We start from the raw sequence: 23,096 nt of genomic DNA on the forward strand, positions 1-23,096 counted from the left end.
ACACTACCAAGTCCACCACTACACCATGTCCATAAGCACCTCATCCAAACGTCTTTTAAATACCTCCAGGGATGGCGACTCAACCACTTCCCTGGGCAGCCTGTTCCAATGCTTGATAACCCTTTCAGTGAAGTAAAATTTCCTAATATCTAGTCTAAACCTCCCCTGGCACAACTTGAGGCCATTTCCTCTTGTCCTATCACTTGTTACCTGGGAGATCAGACCGACACCCACCTCTCTACAACCTCCTTTCAGGTAGTTGTAGAGAGCGATAAGGTCTCCCCTCAGCCTCCTTTTCTCCAGGCTAAACAACCCCAGTTCCCTCAGCCGCTCCTCATAAGACTTGTTCTCCAGACCCTTCACCAGCTTCGTTGCCCTTCTCTGGACACGCTCCAGCACCTCAATGTCTCTCTTGTAGTGAGGGGCCCAAAACTGAACACAGTATTCGAGGTGCGGCCTCACCAGTGCCGAGGACAGGGGGACAATCACTTCCCTAGTCCTGCTGGCCACGCTATTTTTGATACAAGCCAGGATGCCACTGGCTTTCTTGGCCACCTGGGCACACTGCTGGCTCATATTCAGGCGGCTGTCAACCAACACCCCCAGGTCCTTTTCTGTCAGGCAGCTTTCCAGCCACTCTTCCTCAAGCCTGTAGCGTTGCATGGGGTTGTTGTGACCCAAGTGTAGGACCTGGCACTTGGCCTTGTTGAACCTCATAAAATTGACCTCGGCCCATAGATCCAGCCTGTCCAGATCCCTCTGCAGAGCCTTCCTACCCTCAAGCAGATCAACGCTCCTGCACAACTTGGTGTCATCTGCAAACTTACTGCGGGTGCACTCGGTGCCTTCATCCAGATCATTGATAAAGATACTAAACAGAACTGGCCCCAACACAGAGCCCTGGGGAACACCGCTTGTGACAGGACACCAACTGGATTTAACTCCATTCACCCCCACTCTTTGGGCCTGGCCATCCAGCCAGTTCTTTACCCGGGGAAGAGTACACCCGTCCAAGCCATGAGCAGCCAGTTTCTCCAGGAGAATGCTGTGGGAAACCATGTCAAAGGCTTTACTAAAGTCTAGACAGAAAACATCCACAGCCTTTCCCTCATCCACTAAGCAGGTCACCTTGTCGTAGAAGGAGATCAGGTTGGTCAAGCAGGGCCTGCCTTTCCTAAACCCATGCTGGCTGGGCTTGATCCCTTGGTTATTCTCTACATGCCATGTGATAACTCTCAGGATGATCTGCTCCATCAGCTTCCCCGGTACCGTGGTCAGACTGACAGGCCTGTAGTTCCCCGGATCCTCCTTCCAGCCCTTCTTGAAGATGGGCATCACATTTGCTAATCTCCAGTCAACTGGGACCTCCCCAGTTAGCCAGGACTGCTGGTAAATAATGGAAAGGGGCTTGGTGAGCACATCTGCCAGTTCCTTCAGTACTCTCAGGTGGATCTCACCAGGCCTCATAGACTTGTGAGTGTCTAAGTAAGTGGTGCAGCAGGTCACTAACCATTTCCCCCTGGCTTATGGGGGCTCCATTCTGGTCCCCGTCCCTATCTTCCAACTCAGGGAGCTGGGTACCCAGAGAACAATTGGCCCTACTATTAAAGACTGAGGCAAAGAAAGCATTAAGTACCTCAGCCTTTTCCTCATCTTTGGTTACTGTGTTCCCTCCCCTGTCTACTAGGGGCTGGAGATTCTCCTTAGCTCTCCTTTTGCTGCTAATGTATTTGAAGAAGTGTTTTTTGTTGTCTTTGTCGTGGTTTAGCCCCAGCCGGCAACTTTTGTTGTCTTTGTCGTGGTTTAGCCCCAGCCGGCAACTAAGCACCATGCAGCCGCTCGCTCACTCCCCCCCGGTGGGATGGGGGAGAGAATCGGAAGAGCAAAAGTAAGAAAACTCGAGGGTTGAGATAAAGACAGTTTAATAGGTAAAGCAAAAGCCGCGTATGCAAGCAAAGCAAAGCAAGGAATTCATTCACTCCTTCCCATGGGCAGGCAGGTGTTCAGCCATCTCCAGGAAAGCAGGGCTCCATCACGTGTAGTGGTTACTCGGGAAGACAAACGCCATCACTCCAAATGTCCCCCCTTCCTTCTTCTTCCCCAGCTTTATATACTGAGCATGATGTCATGTGGTATGGAATAGCCCTTGGGCAGTTGGGGTCAGCTGTTCTGGCTGTGTCCCCTCCCAGCTTCTTGTGCACCTGGCAGAGCATGGGAAGCTGAAAAGTCCTTGACTAGTGCAGCAACAACTAAAACATCTCTGTATTACCAACACTGTTTTCAGCACAAATCCAAAACATAGCCCCACACCAGCCACTATAAAGAAAATTAACTCTATCTCAGCTTAAACCAGGACAGTCTTTTACAGCAGTAGCCAGATTGAGCTCTAGCTCAGCTTTGGCCCTTCTAATTTTCTCCCTGCACAGCCTTGCTATACCTTTGTAATCCTCCTGACTTGCCTGCCCCTTCTTCCAGAGGTCGTAGACTCTCCTCTTTTTCCTGAGTTCGAGCCAGAGCTCTCTATTTTGCCAGGCCGGTCTTCTTCCCCGCCGGCTTGTCTTTCGGCACCTGGGGACAGCCTGCTCTTGTGCCTTTAGGACTTCCTCCTTAAAGAATGTCCAGCCTTCCTGGACTCCTTTGCCCTTCAGGGCTGCCTCCCAGGGGACTCTGTCGACCAGTCTCCTAAACAGGCCGAAGTCCACCCTCCGGAAGTCTAAGGTGGCAGTTTTGCTGACCCCCCTCGCCGCTTCTCCACGTATCAAAAACTCTATCATTTCGTGATCACTCTGCCCAAGACGGCCTCCAACCATCACATCACTCACAAGTCCTTCTCTGTTCGTGAACAAGAGGTCCAGCAGGGCACCTTCCCTCGTTGGCTCCCTCACCAGCTGTGTCAGGAAGCTATCTGCCACACACTCCAGGAACCTCCTAGACTGTTTCCTCTCTGCTGAATTGTATTTCCAGCAGACATCCAGTAGGTTGAAGTCCCCCACCAGAACAAGAGCTAGCGATCGTGATGCTTCTCCCAGCTGCTTATAGAATAGTTCATCAGTCTCCTCATCCTGGTTGGGTGGTCTGTAACAGACTCCCACCACAATATCTGCCTTGTTGGCCTTCCCCCTGATTCAGAGAATCAGGAAGTGGAATGACCAAAAAGTGAGAAGTGGAATGACCAAACTGAGAGGTGGAATGACCAAAAAGGCACATGCAATCTTCATGGCAGCCTTTAGATTTGGTTAAAGAGGTAACAGATAAACTACAGTACATTTAAATATGAATAGAGTGCTTCCTTATAGTTAGGCTGAAAATTTTGTAATTGCTTAGATTATTAAAATTCACTGACTGCAAAGTTATAAATAGTTGTTTGTTATCTGTTTGATATGAAATAATGTAATTTCCAAGTGAACCTTCCTTATGAAGAGCATCTTTCAACATCTTCATACAAGTTTTCACAACAATATTATATTCTGACATAAGTAATTCTGCATGTTCTGGGGCAACAGGGAAAAATCAGTTCTTTGGCCTCACATGACTTTCCAAGGATGTACCTTCTCGTTTGCATGGTTATCCTTGTGCTTTAAGGACTCAGGATGTGAGCTGGCACAGACAGGTAGCAGTATGAATGACGCGCTAACTTCAGGTAAGCTGGTAGGGTTGTGAATGTACATCTGTTTTACACATTCAATTTGGGCAAGCAGTGGTTTGTGCTTGCAGAAAAGGAGATCCTGAAAACATAAACTGTGGGAATGGGTTTCATTTTTTTTTTCCTAGTAGAAATGGAAAATGGATGAGATCAGTGAAATACTCTGATTTTTTAAATGTATATTTTCAAATCAGGAAGCTCTGTCAGTCATTAGATACACTGTGCTTACTGTAGTAATCCTCGTCTGTAGGTACAGAGTGATAATAGGCAGGAACTAGTCAATCAGCTGTGATTGTCATTTAATTGTAAAGATCTGGGAGACTGAAATTTTTTTTTCTTGGACTCAGGTAACATAATTCTAATGTAACCTGTGCTTGTTAAATTCAGCTTTACTTTCATTTTACTTCTGCAAACAACTATTCCTACATAGCTTCAGTGAGCCACATCCGCTAGTTTGAGCAGCAGAGATGGATAGCCTGAGGTTGTCCTGCGAGTTTTCGTTTTATCATTGTACAGGCACAGCATGGACTGCCAGGTACAACCAGCGTAAGGAGGATTCCAGCATCTCCATCATACAGTAAGCTCCTGTCAGCAAACAGATCTTATGCAGTGATACACTAGTTAAATTTGACAAAGAACACAGATTGTGTAAATCATGCTGTTTTCATTGATTATAGTCTGAGAGTGCATTAATCCTCCTTAAGGCTCCAGAAATCACTTTCATAAATGTGAGTAGTACAAGAAAATGTTTAGTGAAGCTTTTCATGGATTAATTCTTTGTTAGAGGGTAAAGTATTTTCACACATACAGATATTAAAGCGATAGTTATACTTGGAGATATTTTTTTTTTGCCTCCACTGAGCATTTGTTTACTATAACCCCTTCAAGGTTAATTTTCACTTACGTTTGACAGGGACATACTGACAAGAAGCTTTGACACACATCTTGTGTTATGCCAACTGTGTTAATTAAAGCAGTACTCTGACTGGGGTGAATTTTCTGCGTAGAAAAGAGAGGTCCAAGTTTAGAATTAGAACGTGATTCCCACAATAACTTTAGGCTTATCGTTGCAAGGGCTCTAAGGAAAGTTGTTTACAATTTAGGGGGTTTTGAAACTGGTTTTGTTCACTTTTAATCTGTATCTTCTGATTAGTTAGTTGGACTTCTGTGTTTGAACATTATTGTGAGAGGTTTTTTCCCCCTGAAAAATGAGACTCCCTTTCTGCTTGAGGAAATATGTGATTTACTCTGTTTTTGAGCTTCAGGGCCAGTGCCTAATTTTCTTTTTATCACGTTCTTAGTTCCATAGTAAGCAATTTCCTTTGGCTTCACTGAACAGAAATTCTTTGGATATCGTAATTATAAACTATACATTATGACTTCCTACAGTTATTTTTAAAGAGAGAGATTATAGCGTGTAGTTTTAGACTGCTTTTATTTTATTGTCTGTGAGTTTATTAATGCTTGTATATGTAGAGACTTCAGCTGATAGACTATCAACTAAAAAAGGGCCAAACATTATATATACTGGAATTCAAAAGCACAGCATAAAGTTGCCAAAATAAAATTGCCAGCACACCTTAATCACATTTTTATCACCTCATACTTCACTCTAAGAAGCATATTTTCAACCAAGTTTTATATGAAACAGATCAAGGCATCTCATGGCTCTGCAAAAACTCATAAATTGGGTGCAAATTATCCCATAGCAATTCAGAAGTCTATTTTGCTTCTTAAACATTGTGCTAAATTGTTTCTTCTTTCACTAACAGTCTGCACTAATAAGTAATAGGTTGGATTTGTGCGCAGGGGTGCAATAATTTCATGCTGCAGTGCCATCAGCCTGTCTGTGGATTGACTGCAACTGTGGAAATTCTTCACTGGGAAGACCCTTCATGACTGCTTTTGCCAGTTTGATTCTGCAGGTAGTGCTGTATAAAACGCCTGCATCCATACTGCACAATCCAACCTACTCTTTATTATTTCCTACTGTTGGGAAAAGTGTCACATGCACAAAATTGTTTCCCTCAGGCAAGGGAATCCTTTAAGACAGCAGGCAAAGCCATCCCTGGGCTTCTTCATAATACCTACCACTGATCTTCAGGAGAAGCAGAGAATGGGGATTCTGCTGGAGCTTCCCGATGCCTTAGTGGTGACTTAGCTCCTCAGGGATGGGGCGCAGAGGACACCTGGTCCTGGAGAGAGGTAGTGCACACTTTACACTGTCCCATTCACTTCATGGTGTGCAATGGTTAGGATTCATCTCACAACTTTTATACGTCTTAAGTTTGATACATTTGTTCTAGAGTCCCTTTATAGTCAGCAGGAAAAAATACACACATCGTACAGACAGTTCAGTTGGCCTGTCATGGAAACCTGCTTCCACAGTCGGAAGTTCAGCTTTGACACCCATCTTCTCTCTGTTTAAAACCTTTTGTTTTGCTCCCCCAGCAGGACACAGTCTTTCTCACCCAGGTCTGCTTCCTCCTTTAATCCACATTGCACCCTAGTCTTTCTACAGGTGCTGTGCTTGCATTAGCTGTCACCTGCCTACTTTGGGGAGGCCCAGCATGAACATGGTAGGGGGCTCAGGAAGCTGTCGGGGTGACTTTCTGGGTCTGAGAAGCAGTTTCTCCTGTAAGTGGCAGGGGAACATTACTCTTCAGGTGCTGCCTCTCTTTGGACAAGACATAAAAGGGCATTTTCAAAGGTACTCAGATGTGAAGTGGAAGGACTGTTCACTAAAACGAGACTAGAGTAAAACAACAGTGAGTAGCCTTAAAATCGCCCATCTTGTTTAACTGAGGTGTGATGACCATGCAGTGAAGTCACTGCAAGCCTCTTCAGTTCATCCACATTCCTTGTCCATCTGGCAAGGATATTTATAAATTCCTGAATTTTATGGTGCATTGGAAGGTATTTCTGAGCAATGTCCCCTTTTTACTACAGAAGTGGCTGTGTTTCACTGGTAATTTACATTTCCATTAACAAAGTGTGCAAGGCCTGAAGTCTTTTGCGTATACCCCTTAAAATGGCCACTGGAGTCAAGGGGTGCTGAACACAGATTAAGGGCAGAATTTAGTCAATATTTGCAAAACACTTTGGAGTACTTGGGCATGAAAGACATCATATTAGGTAAATATTATTTTCATTCTGAGTTAAATCCTAAAATCTGTACTTCAAATGTTCGTAATTTCTGAGCTGAGGTGGATATGTGCATATGAAAAGATTTTATTTGGACTAGGTTTGCTTGCTTACTTGTTGATCCTAAATGAAATGAAGATGTTTTTTGTTTTGCTTGGCTGAGGGAAGAATAGCAACAGCCCTTCCTACCTCCAGTCTCCTTGTTTTCTGTCTGGAAAGTGCAGGCCTGCACAGAAAAGAAAATCAAATTTGAGTTTGTTGATAGTTAGTAAAGAAGGACCAAATGTCTCATATTTTGACATTTACTAACATAGATTTGCCTTTCAAGACATATTGTTGTTGTGTAAGCCAGATGTAAGCCTGACTGCTTTCATCCACCCTTTCCTAGGAACTGGTGCATCTCAGTAGTCAGGCCGTATTATAGCAATGCCCAGTGGTGACGTTACACATTGGGGATGACTGTTTATTTATGTAAAACTTGCATATTAAACAGTTGAAGTTGATGCTGGTAGTAGCTGTCTACTGGAAAAGTGGAATATATTCTTCCTCAGATCACTGATTAAAGAGCAAAGACATAAATTTGTGTTCAGCTATCAGAAAAAAAGCCAAGTGATTCCTAGTAACAGAAGTGTTGGTGAACCACATTTGTCTAGACATCATAGCTCTCAGCTCAGGCTGGAGAGCTGGAGAGAATCACCATGTCCACAAACACACTAAAGAGCACAGTACCTTCCTCTCTCTTTTCAGGTCTTCTTTTCCTATCTTTACATATCTTTCCTTTTTACACTGCCTGCAGTGAGTATATCATTTATCGGTTAATAAGTTGTCTGACAAGATAGCCACTTTGTACCTAATTGTTCAGTTTATTTATGTATTATTGATGAGCCCAGACTTGAACTCTGCTTTCCTTAGAGGCTGCTTGATAAATCTGTTGGCTAATCCTATCTAAGACACTGAATTACCTGCTGTAGCGTAATACATGACATTGCTTTTGCTTTGTATTCTTAAAAGGAGCTGGTTATACATTTCCAATGAGCTGTGTTTAACAGTAAGAAATAAAATTAGATACATAATTCACATTGCTCTCTGTGTTAACAAAAGAGCTTCAGTGATGCACTGTAACGCATAAAATACTTCCTCAGCTTTTAAATCAATGTTCTATTTTAGCTTGTAAGGGCTCACGTAGCTGAAAGAACTTCTGAACTGCAAAATCGTGATTATGAGTAAAACTATTAGACATGTCAAAACACTTATGTTGTGTATTACTAATATGATCTGAAAATATTGGAAAATTAATCACCTTATACTTTCCAAGGCAGTAGTTACTATTTCAAATGAATGAATAAAACACCAAATTAATTTTCTATCAAAACATGAATCTAATGATGGCACATTTTTGTACTCTGTTATTATTTCTGAACTTTTGACTTGTAGGCGCTGACATAAGGGAAAGTTGGGAGTATTACAAGAACTGTAGAGTGCAGGAAGAAAGTGATACAGTATGACTAGCTATTTATGAATTCAGCTATTAAGACTCTGGAACCTCTGCAAAACCCCGGAGCCTCTTAATACTTCTCTTAGAAGAATATCACAAAACAGATTGTCGCTGACACCAAAAGAGACTATGTGCCGAATGCGTGAGCCCATTTAATGGTTTGCCTAAAAATGAGAAAAAGGCAAAGTAGAGCTTCATTTACTGGGCCTGATCACTGGATGTTCTACTCAATGTTAGTCTTGAAATCAATTGAATTGTACCAGCATAGACCCAGACCAGTAGCCTAGTACAGGACCCGTCTGTGAAAAGGTGTTTCATTCTGAATTGCATTCAAATCAAGGACATTTTACTCCATCAGCAAATATATGATTATTTCAACTGGTGCTTTGTATGCCTTTTAATGTGGGAGTGAAGGAGCTAAATATGGTTTTGGTAACGTTTATGCATCTGTTGTGTTTCTGCTGGGGTTGTATATCTGCAAATCAGAGCATGATTTGCCCATTTGATTTTCTCTGTTCCATCTTTACTTTTTTTTTTTAACCTAATAGACACAGAATGAAGTTATTTAGACTGGGAAAGTTTAGTTTGAAAGTGAGTTTGACCATGTGAAGAAAGTTTATTCTGAGTATGCACGGTACAGACATCATGTTAGGTATGACCATCAAAGCTGTAGTTTTCAGTGGGTTGTTCCATAACTTTAAAAATGTTAATATGCATTTCAGTCTTCCAAACACAAAGAACATTTTAAAACAAAAATTATTCAAACCATTTATTTCAAGTTTAATGTGCACTCATTTAATGGTCTTTAGGCATAGAAGATTATGATAATTTTCATCACAGATTTTATCAAATCTGGAGGATGGTGTATTAATAATTCAGCAGTTTATACAGAGAGGTGAGAGACTATAATATGGGGCACTAAAATGATAAGGCATATTTTCAATGACATTACTGTTATAGAGTACTTTCATTGATTAATAAAATGGCTAAAGAGTCTGACTAGGCTATGAGATTGCTGAAGTTAAACAACAATTATTGTACAATTGGGTAAACCAGAAGCAGATATTGTGATGCTGTGGGGAAAATGAAACATCAAAAGCTAATAAGAAGCCATTTTTATATCATAAAAGCATAAGAACAGCTCCATCAAGCTTTAATCACATTGTTATATTATCCATTTATTTTAAAATTATGTTAGCTCATTAACAGTGGTTATAACATAGATTGTTATAATTATAGGAAGATTAGCAAATACTTAGTTTTGCTTCTATTTCAGTGCACCGAATGCACAGGCTGCACTGTGTGAGTCGTAGGATTATCTGTCTAAAACATAGCACTTCTGTATTTCAAGGGGTTTGTTGTTACATTGGTGTCACAGTTCTGTTCAAAAATGCTGACACCCACTTTGCAGGGACTGGTAGTTTAATGCCAGCCAAGGTGAGGGGAGCCCATGGCCACCTTGTCTGTAACTCGTCTCCTAGCCATGGGGTGCAGAGTACCTGTGTCCCTCTGAGTGGCTGCACGTGGGGAATGACTGCCAGTGAATCGCAGCCCTGCTGCATCCTGGCCTGCCAGAAAGAAGCCTGCACCAGAGCTCCTTTCATGGTAAGTGGTGAAAATGAAGCACTTCCCTCATGTCTCTGCATGGCCCTTTCCAGCATAACAGAGCTCAGCTTGTTTCGCTGCATTCAGGGAGTTCAGAAGTACATCAGGCTGGAAATTTTGAAGTTAAATAGTTTTGCCAATATTCATTTGACAAAAACCATAACTGCCAGGTTTTTTCAGTTCTTCCTTAAGAAGAATTTCTCAGGGCCAGGATGTGATTTCTGTTCAAAACTAGAAAGACCGATACCAGAAAATAACATACTGTGAGGGAGAGTGCTCAGCTAGATGTGAGAGAGGCAAATTCAAGTCTATGTCGTCAAGTACTTTTAGAAAGTTAACTGCCACAGGAAGTGATATGAGAAGACTATCCCGTAGTCTGTGGCTGTGGTGCACAATTGTTATATGAGGGAATAGCAGAGTAGGACTGAACCAGGGTTTCCCACAGTGCTGCTGTGTGCTTGAACAGGCACGTTCTTCTGGTGAAAGAGTTTTTTCATTTTTCATGTAAAAATGTTTCAAAGTTAGTTTCATCATAAGATTCATCTTGGAAATGGTTGATTTGAAAAAACATAGGGCTCTGACTTGGGCTGAAAGCTGTGGAGCTTAGATCTTCACCATTTGTCATAGATCATCTTATCTACCCTAAATATATGGCAACTTTCCATGCTACTGTATAGGTCAGGAGAAGCTTTCAGAGGTTTCATTTATTAAGGGCTGGAAAAAAGCAAAGCATTTTCTAAATAAAGTGTGCAGGGAGGAAGAGGCTGATGCATACCACAGTCTGGATGAACCCTGGGAATAGAGAACCTGTTCAGATTTGTCCACAGCTAGCTAGAGCACTACATTCATTTTGGACAGCACACGAGATGGTGAAAAGGACATCAGTAAAAGGAAGCACACAAGTGGTTACAAACGAGAGAATGTTTGGAAAAAAACATGTTGTCAAAGAAGGTTAAAGGAATTTAAAATAGGCTTCCTGAAGAAGAGGACAGAGTATCTGTCTTTAAGTGTGTTCAGGAGTGTTATTAAAAGCTAAGAATCATTAGTCTCAGCAGATTGTAAGGATGGAAAAAGGTCTTAAGATAAAATAGTAAAATTGCTGAAGAGTTTGAACCGAAAGGAGAAATTCATGGAAACACCATTGCTGGAGTTGTATGGGAGGCAGGACTTGACAATATGCTTTTGCGTATGCTGTGTGAAACCTATTCTGCTGTTATTCAAGGGATGGATTTGCCTGCCCAGGGAGCTTCCTCCCAGCGCTAACGTGACTGCCTCATGCTGATATGCATGGCCTCTTGGAAAGACAACAGCCATGATGCTGATAATGCCAGGTTTGAGTAACTTTTGCTATCTGATTTGCTGTGAGGAATGTACAACAGTAATAGATTCAGAGTGTATTGATGGGCAAAGCAGCAACCAGCGCTGAGGGTAGCACTCTTCAAGCGGGAGGGAGGAGGAGGTAGAACATTTTTCATCTGTAAAGGGTTTTGGTAAGAGAGTGGCAGGTACAACTGTAACTTGATATTTTAGCTCTTTACCTTCAAAACTAAGAAAAAATTGAAATATATTTGCATAGACTTGTTTTTTCTGTTAAAAGAAAATATATCAAATGTATAAAGGAAACACTGTTGCAGACTCTTTAACAAAAAAAGTTGTTATGACTGCTACTGGACAAAATAGAAACAAAAGATGAAAACAGTCATGAAATAATTTAGTCATAAAATGAACTGTAATCTTGGAAGTCAAATTTTATCTTAAAAGGTGTAGAGAGAACAGTTAGAATTTTTGAGAACTGATAAGTGATTTCATTACATCAAGGACACATCTTCACTGAAGTCAATAAGAAAAAAAAGTAAAACAACTTTTCCTCTTCTGCTTTTGAGTAATATTTTGAACATTTGTAACCACATCTACTCTTGAATGACCTATTTTGGGATAGAATACTGCAAACTTCTCTAGATTGCTCTGTCAGTGTGGCTCAGCTCGATCTGTAGACCATCCTAGCAAAGAAGTAAGTCAAGCTACAAGCCTTGTCAAGCTTTTGAATCTTTGTTGGAACTGTAAACATAAAAACTCATGTTGCTTCAGATTCCTCTTTTGAACATGCATGGGGCTCCAACTTCTTGTTTGATGCTGGCAGGGAAATAAACGTGCGTGACATTCTTCATTAAAATAATCCTGTTGAAATTAATGGAGCTCCTCATATACCAGAGTAACTGTGGATGGATGGTCCACATGGCTGCCACGGTAGCTGTTTTGGTAAACTACGATTGTGTATCATCAGCCCTACAACACCTTTGTCATTTAATAGATGTCTGTGTTTTGCTAAATCCTTGCAATTAGTCATTTTTTTTATCACCCTCTCCAGGTCTGAATTAGGTGTACCTAATGAGATCCCATCAGACTGTGCTAAATAATTTGGTTTACCGGAAATTTAAGCTGATTTGTCCCATTTGAGTTTGGCACATACTTCAGTATTTTATGCCTGTTCCTGTAAATTTCTGAGTTCTTGGGTCCTATCTTATCACATATTTGAATGGGTGCTTGATTTTAAATACTCTCACACTGTCATCCCCTTCAATGCGATGATTTTAATGCATGTTATGCATGTGCTCAAATGACCTGCTGCATTGGTCTGAAGTGCTTAAGTTGTTAGATGATCAAGCCTTTCAATAACTTCTTAAAATTGGTTTCTAAGTAAGCCATAGATTTCTAAGTGTGCCATGGGTTTTTTTTCCTTACTCTTTTAAACATGAGGCATAGCAGTATGCAGGCAAGATTTTCTAGTTACCTGGCAATTGTTACCTTTATTTTACTTCTTAAGACCTTCTGTCATAGGATTTTCAGAATAGTAGTGGAATTTTGCTTGTGCTTTTGTTGTTAATGTTGTTCTGGCCCATTTTATGTCTCAGATTCTGCTGTGTAGAAGCAGATGTACTTTCCCACAGGAACTACATATACCCCATTCACTCTATAAATAACATAGTGGGTCAAATTCTGTCCATGGGTCCCTGCACACAGCTCCCACTGTAGTCATGCAAGGGAATGGTTTTGTCCTAGTTGTGCAAAACTCATTCACTAAGGTCTACGGAGCCTCTCTTCTGCCATACTGCAACACAGGGGGCTCTGCACGTGAATATACAAAAAATGCTCTTTTTCTAGTCATCTGTCTGCTCTCTGTAGATCCTTTTTATTAAGCTTTCCTGTGTTTTGTTACATAATCTACCATTTGAAATGATGAGGCAGAGATGAATATTGACAAAAATGACTCTGAAACTCAAAGTAGGAAGGGCCCTGCTACCTTACCATTCTACCTGATCCAGTTCCTGTCCAAATGGCAATGGCACAATTCCCTTCACCTTCCATGATGCAGGATCAGACCTTGTCATGAAACTGGCCAGGTGTGTTGGAGCTGGAAAATATTACAAGCCTACCAGGTTAAACAAATTTCCTCAGCTACTGTAGGCAGAAAAAGAAAGGTCTAACCTTAGTTGTTCAAACCTTTCCACCTTATCACCCAATTTTCCCAGTGGGTGGCTACATCTATAATTTAGTCTGGATTGAGTAAAATAATAACAAAAGCACTTGCCACTTTGATCTCGGTATGTTTATTTAATGAGTGTTCAATATGCAAGAGATAGTTTAGCATAGGAGTCCAGACTACAGTGCATTGGTTTGGGGTTTTTTTTATTTTATTTTATTTTATTTTATTTTATTTAACACCCAAGGTTAAAAGGAGCAGGAGCCCAGCAGAGAGAGTTCAGAGTTCATCTCTGCATGCTCACTGTCTTCCATTTAAATGTACACAAAGGACTAATACAGTACCCGCTCTCCCCTGGGCTGTCTTTGATACACTCAGCTGTGCCTGGACTCTGCCACTCCTCCTATCAGTCTGATCCTACTTCTATTAGCCCGCTGTGCTCAGCACTGTAACCTCATTCAGCTAGCGCTCTGCATGCAGGCTAACAACTTCAAGGCTCTGTCAGGCATTGACACATGCAGACTCCAAGCAAGAAGCTAAACACCCCCCTTCACCTCCTCTCCGGTTACACATTAACCTCTATTAAGTGCAGGAAAAACACAAATGCTGTAGTGCCATCATTCAGGTTTTAACTACCAGTGTATATTTAGATATTCAGACAGCTTGCCACCATTGAGAATGTACTTGGCAAACCCTCTGGTTCCTCCCCTTTCTCGCAACGAGAGTGGTAAATAGTGAGTTAGCTTGGGGGAACGCAATGGTAGAAGGTCTGGGTTGGATATTTATGGCACAGGCATAAAAATCTGAGAGAAAACTTTGACTGCACTGCCTATACTTTTTTGGCAATAGTATGTGTTATAAATGGAAAATGAGATTAAAATGGTTTCACTCTAGGAGAATCAAGCAGGGTATTTTCAAAACATGTCCTCTTTGAAAGCCAGGCTGTAGAAAAGACACAATGCAATGCTAGTCTGCAAGCCCTATCGCACTTTGATCCAAGCAGTGAATGTATCAAAGTCCATTGGGTGCTATAGGCAGAGAGAGTTTTGTCGCTGTTTTTGGCTCTTTCTAAGTATAGGAAATGTCTGACAGCATTTCCTTGCAAAGCAGCACCCTCGCTTCCCGCTCTGGGGCTCACTGCCAGTGCCCACCCACCTTGTGGCTTGCTCCCACTCTTCGGGGAGCCATTGAGACCGGGACAGATTCCTTCCCAACTCCAATATGCCTAGCCCACACATCACTGAACTTGGATTAATTAAACACATCACACCCCATATTCCTGGTTTAGACTCTTTGGACATCATGTAGGAAAATTATAGAGACATAAAGGATTTTCCTAATACTTTACTCCTGAAAACGAGTTACAGAATTAAAATTAATAACAATAATAAACTTGAGACATGTCATCTCCTCTCTAATGCTTGGCACATCAAACTTTCTGTGACCTGAAGGGCTCTTAGTGTTCCAGGTGGGACAGGACTTCTCCATGTCCTGCCAGTCTGGCCATACAGGGACATCCAGCTCTGCAAAGAAATTTGACTTCTTTTTGCCATGGTGCTCCTTTCAGGCATTTTCACCCAATCTCATAGTCTTCCAGTATTCTCCTCTTTTGAAAAAAGATCCTGGAAGGAGGGAGGGAAGATGGCAGAACAGAGACAATCAAAGTTGATCGTACTAGATTGTTTTTTGACAATTTTCCTGTGATGGTCCTTCAGCGAGGTGTCAAGCCCCTTTCCCAGGACGGATGCCTGTCTGGAATGCATTACTGTAACCTGTCTTGGGCAAATTTAAACATGTGTTCAGTACAGCATACAAAATGGAGTTCAGGGGACAAAATGGAGTTTCAGTTTAATACAGACAGCGCTCTGCCAAACTGTGTCAAGAAAGGGATTTACCATCGTGTAATAATGTTTACAAAGCATGTCTGTTTTTATCTTTAATGGTTGCTGTAACAAGATCAACTGTTTCTTTAGCATAGCCATTTGATGATTTGTATTGTATCCCATCATTATTTTAGTCTCATTTCAGCAGCTCTGAGTAAAATAAAATACCACTCTGTTTGTCATCGAGCAACCTGAGAAAATGCCCACTCTTGGCATTTGGTTTAAAATAAACAAAATTACCTAGTTTTAAAGCTTTTTCAGGATTAGTGGCTTTTAGATAATGTAAGTTACAAATGATATCTATAAGCTGTAAGCACTAAAATCACTAAATTACTAGAAATAAATAATCTTTTTACACAATCTTATTGCAACATTTTCTTAAAATGAAACACAACGAATTATGTTGGGGTAACATCAGAGTAAGGTAAATTATAGTTAAAAGGTATAGCTCAAGTTTAAATTTAAATCTAGCTTCCAGTTCCAATCTAAGATGGGAGAAATTTGTGTTTATATTATGTGATTAATAACACAGGCTTTGAAGATCTGTAACATCCTTTGAAGAAATCGGGATGTCGAGTCCAAGTGGCTTTACCCAGAAGCTGAACTTATTAAATTCAGCAACTTTCACCAATTTGATCATCTCTCCCCTTGCTTCTTCTCCTTTAATCTCTATGTTTCAGGATATTGCTGTTTGTCCTGGTTTCGGCTGGGACAGAGTTAATTTTCTTTCTAGTAGCTGGTAGAGTGCTGTGTTTTGGATTTAGGATGAGCATAATGTTGATAACACACTGATGTTTTAGTTGTTGCTAAGTGGTGTTTACACTGGTCAAGAGCTTTTCAGCTTCCCATGCTCTGCCAGGTGCACAAGAAGCTGGGAGGGGGCACAGCCAGGACAGCTGACCCCAACTGCCCAAGGGCTATTCCATACCATATGGTGTCATGCTTAGTGTATATAAACTAGGGGAAAGCCAGCTGGGGGGCTGCTGCTTGGGGACTGGTGGAGAGCAATTGCATTGTGCGTCACTTGCTTTGCATATGCTATTATTATTATTATTATTATTATTATTTTATTTTATTTTATTTTATTTCAATTATTAAACTGTTCTTAGCCCACAAGTTTTCTCACTTTTACTCTTCCGATTCTCTCGCCCATCCCACCACGGGGGGAGTGAGTGAGCGGCTGGGTGGTGCTCAGTTGCTGGCTGGGGTTAAACCACAACAGTCCTTTTTGGCGCAAAACAGCGTCTGAAGTTGCTCCCCCTCCACACCCCAGCCCCAAGCTTGTTTTGGCATCAAAAGCCATATGGGCTAGTATTCATCATGCTTCCCTGCCTACACTGCAGTTGGACGAGCTGTAGTACTATCATACTGTGCTGCACTTCCGTATGAACTAGAAGAAGCTCAAAGATCCATGTGCTTGATTTTTTTTTTTCTTTTAGCTAATATAACTATGCCTGCAGAACTTAGGGCACATATATATATATATATATGCGTACGAAGAGAAAGCAAATATGCAATTCCCTCAGAAGTTGAAAACTGTGGATGAAAAAGGAGCAAAATAAACCCTCACTTCTCTCAACAACAGCAAAGAAGTGTGAGGTAGCAAGAAGACAGAGATAAAGAGAGGGGTGAAAATTCATTCTCCCTGTAATCCAGATAGCACAGGTGACCCTGGCAGTGAAGACAGGGTGACTTGGCATAGAAGAAGGTAGCCCATGGGGAGGGGAGGACACATAGTTCGGCTGGAAGCCTCTGTTGAACTTGTGCATCCGTGTGGCAGTTGTCATATGAACTAGCTACATGAAGTTAATGCAATTATGTCTCTGCATTTATAATCACTGTATACGCACATACAATTAGCAGTATATAAATATGTTTTGTTTCCAGTTATCCTCTTTGGCTTTCAAACCCTTCTAGTTCTTTCTGCCCTATTGCACCTTCCTTTTTGTCTTCCAAATTATTCTGTGTATGTAGGCTGTAATGAAGATTCTGTAAGTTGGTGTCACCATGAGAAATTTTGTTGTCTATTTGTTTTTGTGCAACCTGATTATAATGTCTTCGTGACATAGTCCACACAGGGTGTTTTTCATTTAAAGAAGCACATAAAGGATAAATACAAAAATGCCATTCTTGCAAGCTTTGCTACTTCATAATCATTATTATAAATGCTGGCAGAGTTGGCTGCAACCTAAGTGGGAAGACTAAAACAGGCTTCCTGGCCATGACTACATCATATGACTCTGATGTGATGCCATGCTAATGGGAGACAAAAGCCAGCTTTGGATCCCTTGGTAAATCCATGCCTGATAAAACAGTCTTAACACTCTGGACATTTGCTGAACTCTGCCATAGCTCTTGGATCAGTAACAGTCAGCCAGTGTTTATGTAATTATGTTCCTAACTTATATGAGTAAATTGCATTTAATAACAGCACTTGGATATTTTGTGCATGTTGGTTGCTGAACATTATAACTTGTCTTACAAAGGTTATTCTAAGGGAGATTCTAACTGGCCATGCCATAGCATTGCCTGAATGTTTTATTTATAATAATCATTTAAATAAAAAATATGATGCAATTCTGAATATATATTAAAACCAGCTCCCAGTTATATACCTTTTCATATTACAATGCAGTCATATTCTTAGTTTGCTCTCACCCAAACTTCTCATGCAGTTACACTTTAATATGAAAAGAAATGTTGTCAAGAGTAGTTATTATGACACATCAGAATATTGTATTAGCATTCACTTTTAATAGATAAAAATGAAAGATTTTGAAATCTGCCCGTAATGATACTGAAGGATCTTGGAGACACATTGGGAAAGCTTTAGATGAAATGTCATATGATATATATACATCATACATAGGTTCATAAAAGACAGTTAATTTAACTGCCTGCCTTTGTGTTTTGTCTGTTCTGTTTGGATGAATCATCCACAGGCTAAAAGTGATGCTTGTGCAGTTTCTTTGTTTGAAATGAAGCACAGTGAGTGGGAGGGAAGTTTAGGGAATACAAGGTTCATGTAGACCTGGGATGATGAGTAACATAAGACAATTTTGGAGGCATGGAGTACAACCTGGAAGAAAAATCTGGTGGTTGGAGGCATCTTTGGGTCGTATCTGTTGATCTTTTGACTCACTGTCTGATCCAGATAGGTTGCTTGAACAGCTGTTGCATAAATCGCCTCACTTGTAAAGCTGAATTCAAGGTGGACGTAGTATGAGTTGAGTTAAGCTGTCCTGGAGGAGAGTTGTTGAGAGGTGCCATGCTGCAGAGCCTGCATGTTACAAAGCAGTGTATAAAAAGGCGAAATGATTCAATGTTCATTTGTGGTGTTTAGGGGCTTGTTTTGGAAGCTTCTGATACACATGGGAAAAAACACCAGTAGGACACCTTCCAGTTGATCAAATTGTTGGCATTTTTTTCTCTGTTTATTGTTTCAATGTGGGATAGTCACATTTGTGCAAGGTGGGCACAGATACAATGTGCTGCATCAGTGTCTGAACTTCTTGTTATTGAAGGCTTGTGTACTGTTTTTATGGCTGGGGTGGGATGTATAGGTCATCTGTATTCCACACTTCTTTGGTAGTTGGGAAAGGGGATGATGAATAAACAATTCAGTATTGAAGTAAACATTTTGTTTTATTTTGGTATACAAAAATCAGAATTTCACTTTTTATAAACACTTTAGTAAACATTGAGAACTTAAAGGAGGCATCTCCTGACAATACCCGCTGTAGGAGGTGCGTGTGCATATGCTTCATCATTCGAGTTTACGGGTGTTTTTCAGGCTCACATCTGAAGTCTTAGGAACTGCCAAGAAGCCATGTACCACACCGCACTAGACTGAGAGCAGATAATAACTTATATAATTGTAAATGTAGTACAAATACTAACACAGCAACAGTGTTAGTGTCAGCTAATACATTACAGTCTGCATCCTGCAAATATAAACACTACAAAAAATACAGATTGCATCAAATCTTATTGAACTATACAACCTATTACAGAACACCTTACACATACTTCTAACAAGCAGATGCTGAATATTGCAGTAACTAAACTCCATGTTTGACTGTTGAAGAAATTAAGTAATGAATCAAAAAGCTGCTGGGTATTTTTAGATATTAACAGGTCATTCAGATTTTACAGACATTATGCATCAATATATTTTTCTGAGAATTTACCCTAACAAATTCATTCAAAACATTGCATAAGGTCATTTCTCATTTAAGGCCAAGCCAAAAGGCCAGGAAGTTTAACTTTAGGTATATTTTTGGGTTTTGGTTTCATTGATACATGCTCACATTAAGCCCACAGGCCACGGTAGAACAAATGCATTTCAGAGCTAAATAGAGGGCCACAAACAATGAACAGGAAAGACTGAGAACCAAGATCCTATCAATGCCTGAGGCACCACTAGTAGCAAGGCACCAATCAGATAGGCAGGTGATCCCACAATAACACACAGAATGATGAAAGTTTCCAAGATTCATGGAAAAATGACCTTAGAGAAACTTTTCTGTGAATGCAGACTTGGTGGCTGCAAGCTTGGGAGCAAGGACACATAACCAAACATCCAAAAGAAGGAATTATCTGAAAGATTAGTATACTTCATGAAGATTCTTAAATCACAGGCTCAGGCATTATGGAAGGCAAAATAAATTGAAGTAACCCTGGACTGTATCTAGCCTGTATGCAGAAAAGGAAAGAAATTTCTTCATGTTCTTTGCAGCTAAACATGTGCAACATAATATTTGAATTATAGCAATGTTTACAAGTAGTGCAGCAAATATATGAGGGTAATGAGAGAAATTCAAAATAGGAGACTTAAGGAATCATGCGTTCCAGAGCAGATAGTACTACCATAACCAGCCAGTGTAACTATCCTGTCCATAGGATTTCTCATAAATACGATATGGAATGCATCTTTTCTGAAAAACATATCTAACTTCATTTTAAAATGTTCAAGAAATGATGAGTTTGCTGTTGACATAATGCTTAATTACCTTCTAAAGTAGGAACTTGTATCTTATTTCAGAACTGAATTTCTCTAACTCCCATTTCACAACGCTAGATCTCATTATACCACTGTCAGGAAGGCTGACATCTTGCTATCAGACATCTTTCCAGGGTGTAAGTACCAATCGCAGTGATCAAGGCACCTTTCAGCCTTTCGTCTGACAAGCTGAATAAGTTGAGCTCCTGTAGGCCTTGCACTGGAACGCTTGGTTTCCAACCGCAGGCTGTGAAATCTCTCTTCAGAGTTTCACCTGTCCATCTGAGTAGAAGAAATAATGCATTTTTTTCCAGTGTGCAAACAATCCAGGTGCTAAAAAACTTTTCCCCCAAACTCTACTTTGAATGCTAATAAATAAGAACATTCTTGAATGAGAAAGCTGAAATAAATGGCAAGTGTAAACAAGAAACAATAAAGGAACAACCATCAATCCCTATTTTTAAGATCTAATCCAACTATCTCTATTCCATCAAACTTTGGAAATACTCTATTCCCTATGGCAGATCTGTGCCCGTGGCATAACCCTTTCCCTCCCATGAAACTAGGGCTTCTGACAGATAGGCTGTGACTATCTATTAAATATCTCTGGCCAGGAAGCGCAGACCATCAACTGCTGTGCCAGGAGCTGGCACTTGTTTATTTCTACCGCTGCTGTTACAAGCCTTGTAGCCTCTGGCAGAAAAAGAGGATGAACAGTTGGAAGCCAAAGCCTTTTCAGCTGCCTCAGCAAAAATTGGTAGAGCTATCTTGCCAAAGCCACAGTTTGACTTTGCCACCTTGATCTAGTTGAATATCCCGTACCTTGCAGGTAGAATATCCCAAGAAGCTCAGCATGGATCAAGAAATGTCTAGGGGATATTTCACTGCCAGCTTCTGTAGGAGTAGAGCAAGCTCAGTAGTGGGGACTTTTTAAAAATGCTGCCCCACAATCAAAAATAATGGCTCATTTCCAAAATATGTCACTCTACGCATTCACAGAAGGGGTCAGGTGAAAGTTATTTAAAACAGACCTCGTAACAGCTGGAAATTTGTGGTTGATGACTGGGGATAGGGATTCCTGCTGTTCATTTCTACTTGAAAGGTTTGAAAAGATTTTCCCTACCTCTTGAGCAGACACTGTGACTATAGTTGCCTTGTTGGCACTGCCACTTGAGCGGGCATGACAAGAGTTCTGTGGGGACATTTTCCAGATTACATAAGAAATCAGTAGTTTTATACTTCTTTGTGTTGGTACAGGATGAGGCTTCAGTTCTACAGTTTTTCTCCATCTAGACATTCAGATTTTAATCAACTCCTTTCTATCACATTTCTGTTACTTCTTAACTGCAGCTAAGGGGAGAAAAAGAACAACAACAAAAAAGCTTTGTATACATTTCCAGGAATGGTATTTATCATTTACGGAAGGGTATTTTTGCAGTTCTGATTATGAATGTTTACTTTATTCACACATTGAGCAAACTATCCTCTTACACCATACGGTCAGGAGGTATATAGTGTTTCATACATTTGGATGTCTGAAAGCTGCCTGGAAATATATTTCTTATTTTCTGATACGGGAACATTTCAATAGGAGAGGGTTTAATTTGTTTTGAAATTTCAACTCTTGTTCTGCTCAGAAGTTAAAGTTGGAATCCATTAAGATGCATTTTAGTGCAGTTTCTATTCTCATCTTCCTTTTCTCAGTAACTGCGCAATTCACTTAGTACTTCATTACAACCAACAGCAATATGTATACATGGTGCACAAAATGAGCCATTTTGTTTTAAAACAGATTGCAGATGAAAGGAAACCATTCATTTCTTGCTTGCTAGCTGTAATTACTAGAGCGCTAATTACTCCAAATCACTGTCATCCAGGGTCAATAAGGATGACAACAGGAACATCAAAGACAAGATGCACACACGCAATTACAAGTCTCTAAAACCAGGCTGTAATATTATTTTATAGCTACTGTTTTTTTCAGTTAATGCTGAAAAATATTCAAGTTTGCTGAATGTTTACTATTATTTCCTTTGCAGTTTGACGGTGAGAACATGTATATGAGTATGACAGAGCCGAGCCAGGACTATGTGCCAGCCAGCCAGGTGGGTTAATTAATCTTCTCTGCCTTGTTTCAAATTGTAATTAAACAAATTCAAAGAGTTGCATTGCAAATGAGTGGCACTATCAGTAACTGCTGCAATCAGGAATAATCATAATTTATAAACAAAGCATTTAAGCCTTGTTTCCAGTTAATGAGATAGAGCTGATAAAACACCAGAGTTGGCGTTTGTTGAAAGATACTACCTTGTTTCCTCTCCAGAATGCAAGCAGCTGTTTTGCCAGCATGATCTTTCCTAAACAGTTGTTTTACCTTCAGGAAATAAAGTCTTTACAGGTGCAGGTTATTTGTTTATCTGACTGCAGACAAGTTAATCATTATAAGCTACACATGCCACAAATAGCTTTAATTATCACTTGTAGGCCAGTTGTAGTTGAAGAATTGCATTTTTAACACTAATCTGAGGGCTGAGGAATGTTGCCAGTGTTACACCATTAGCATGGGGTTAAGGCAATGACTTGGTCTTCTGTAGCTTGCAGCCCAAAGGGTTTAATGTGATGTGGATTCTTTACAGGTATTTTTGAGTCCTTTCCCTTTTGGGGAACCCTACACACTAATTCTGATATTAGGTGTATATTTAAATATCTCTCACCTTTCCACTTGAACCCTAAGATACTATAGATTTCTAAGAATTAAAGATTTTATTTGCCTCATGAAAAGCAAAAACAGTTTTGAAATTTTTGGTTTGTCTAACTGTAGCTACATCTATGTGTAGGGGACA

At 40.4% G+C, this 23,096-nt stretch overlaps 1 protein-coding gene across 1 annotated transcript in view; it reads left to right on the forward strand.

Moving 5' to 3' along the window:
- Positions 1-23,096, forward strand: part of TOX (thymocyte selection associated high mobility group box) — a 226,640-nt gene that overhangs the window by 95,512 nt on the left and 108,032 nt on the right. Inside the window, exon 2 of the mRNA XM_072851257.1 lies at positions 22,293-22,358. Within this exon, the coding sequence (XP_072707358.1) occupies positions 22,293-22,358 (66 nt within the window). The remainder of the gene's footprint in view (positions 1-22,292; positions 22,359-23,096) is intronic.

Source organism: Ciconia boyciana, chromosome 2 (assembly GCF_034638445.1).
Source record: "Ciconia boyciana chromosome 2, ASM3463844v1, whole genome shotgun sequence".
NCBI lineage: Eukaryota > Metazoa > Chordata > Aves > Ciconiiformes > Ciconiidae > Ciconia > Ciconia boyciana.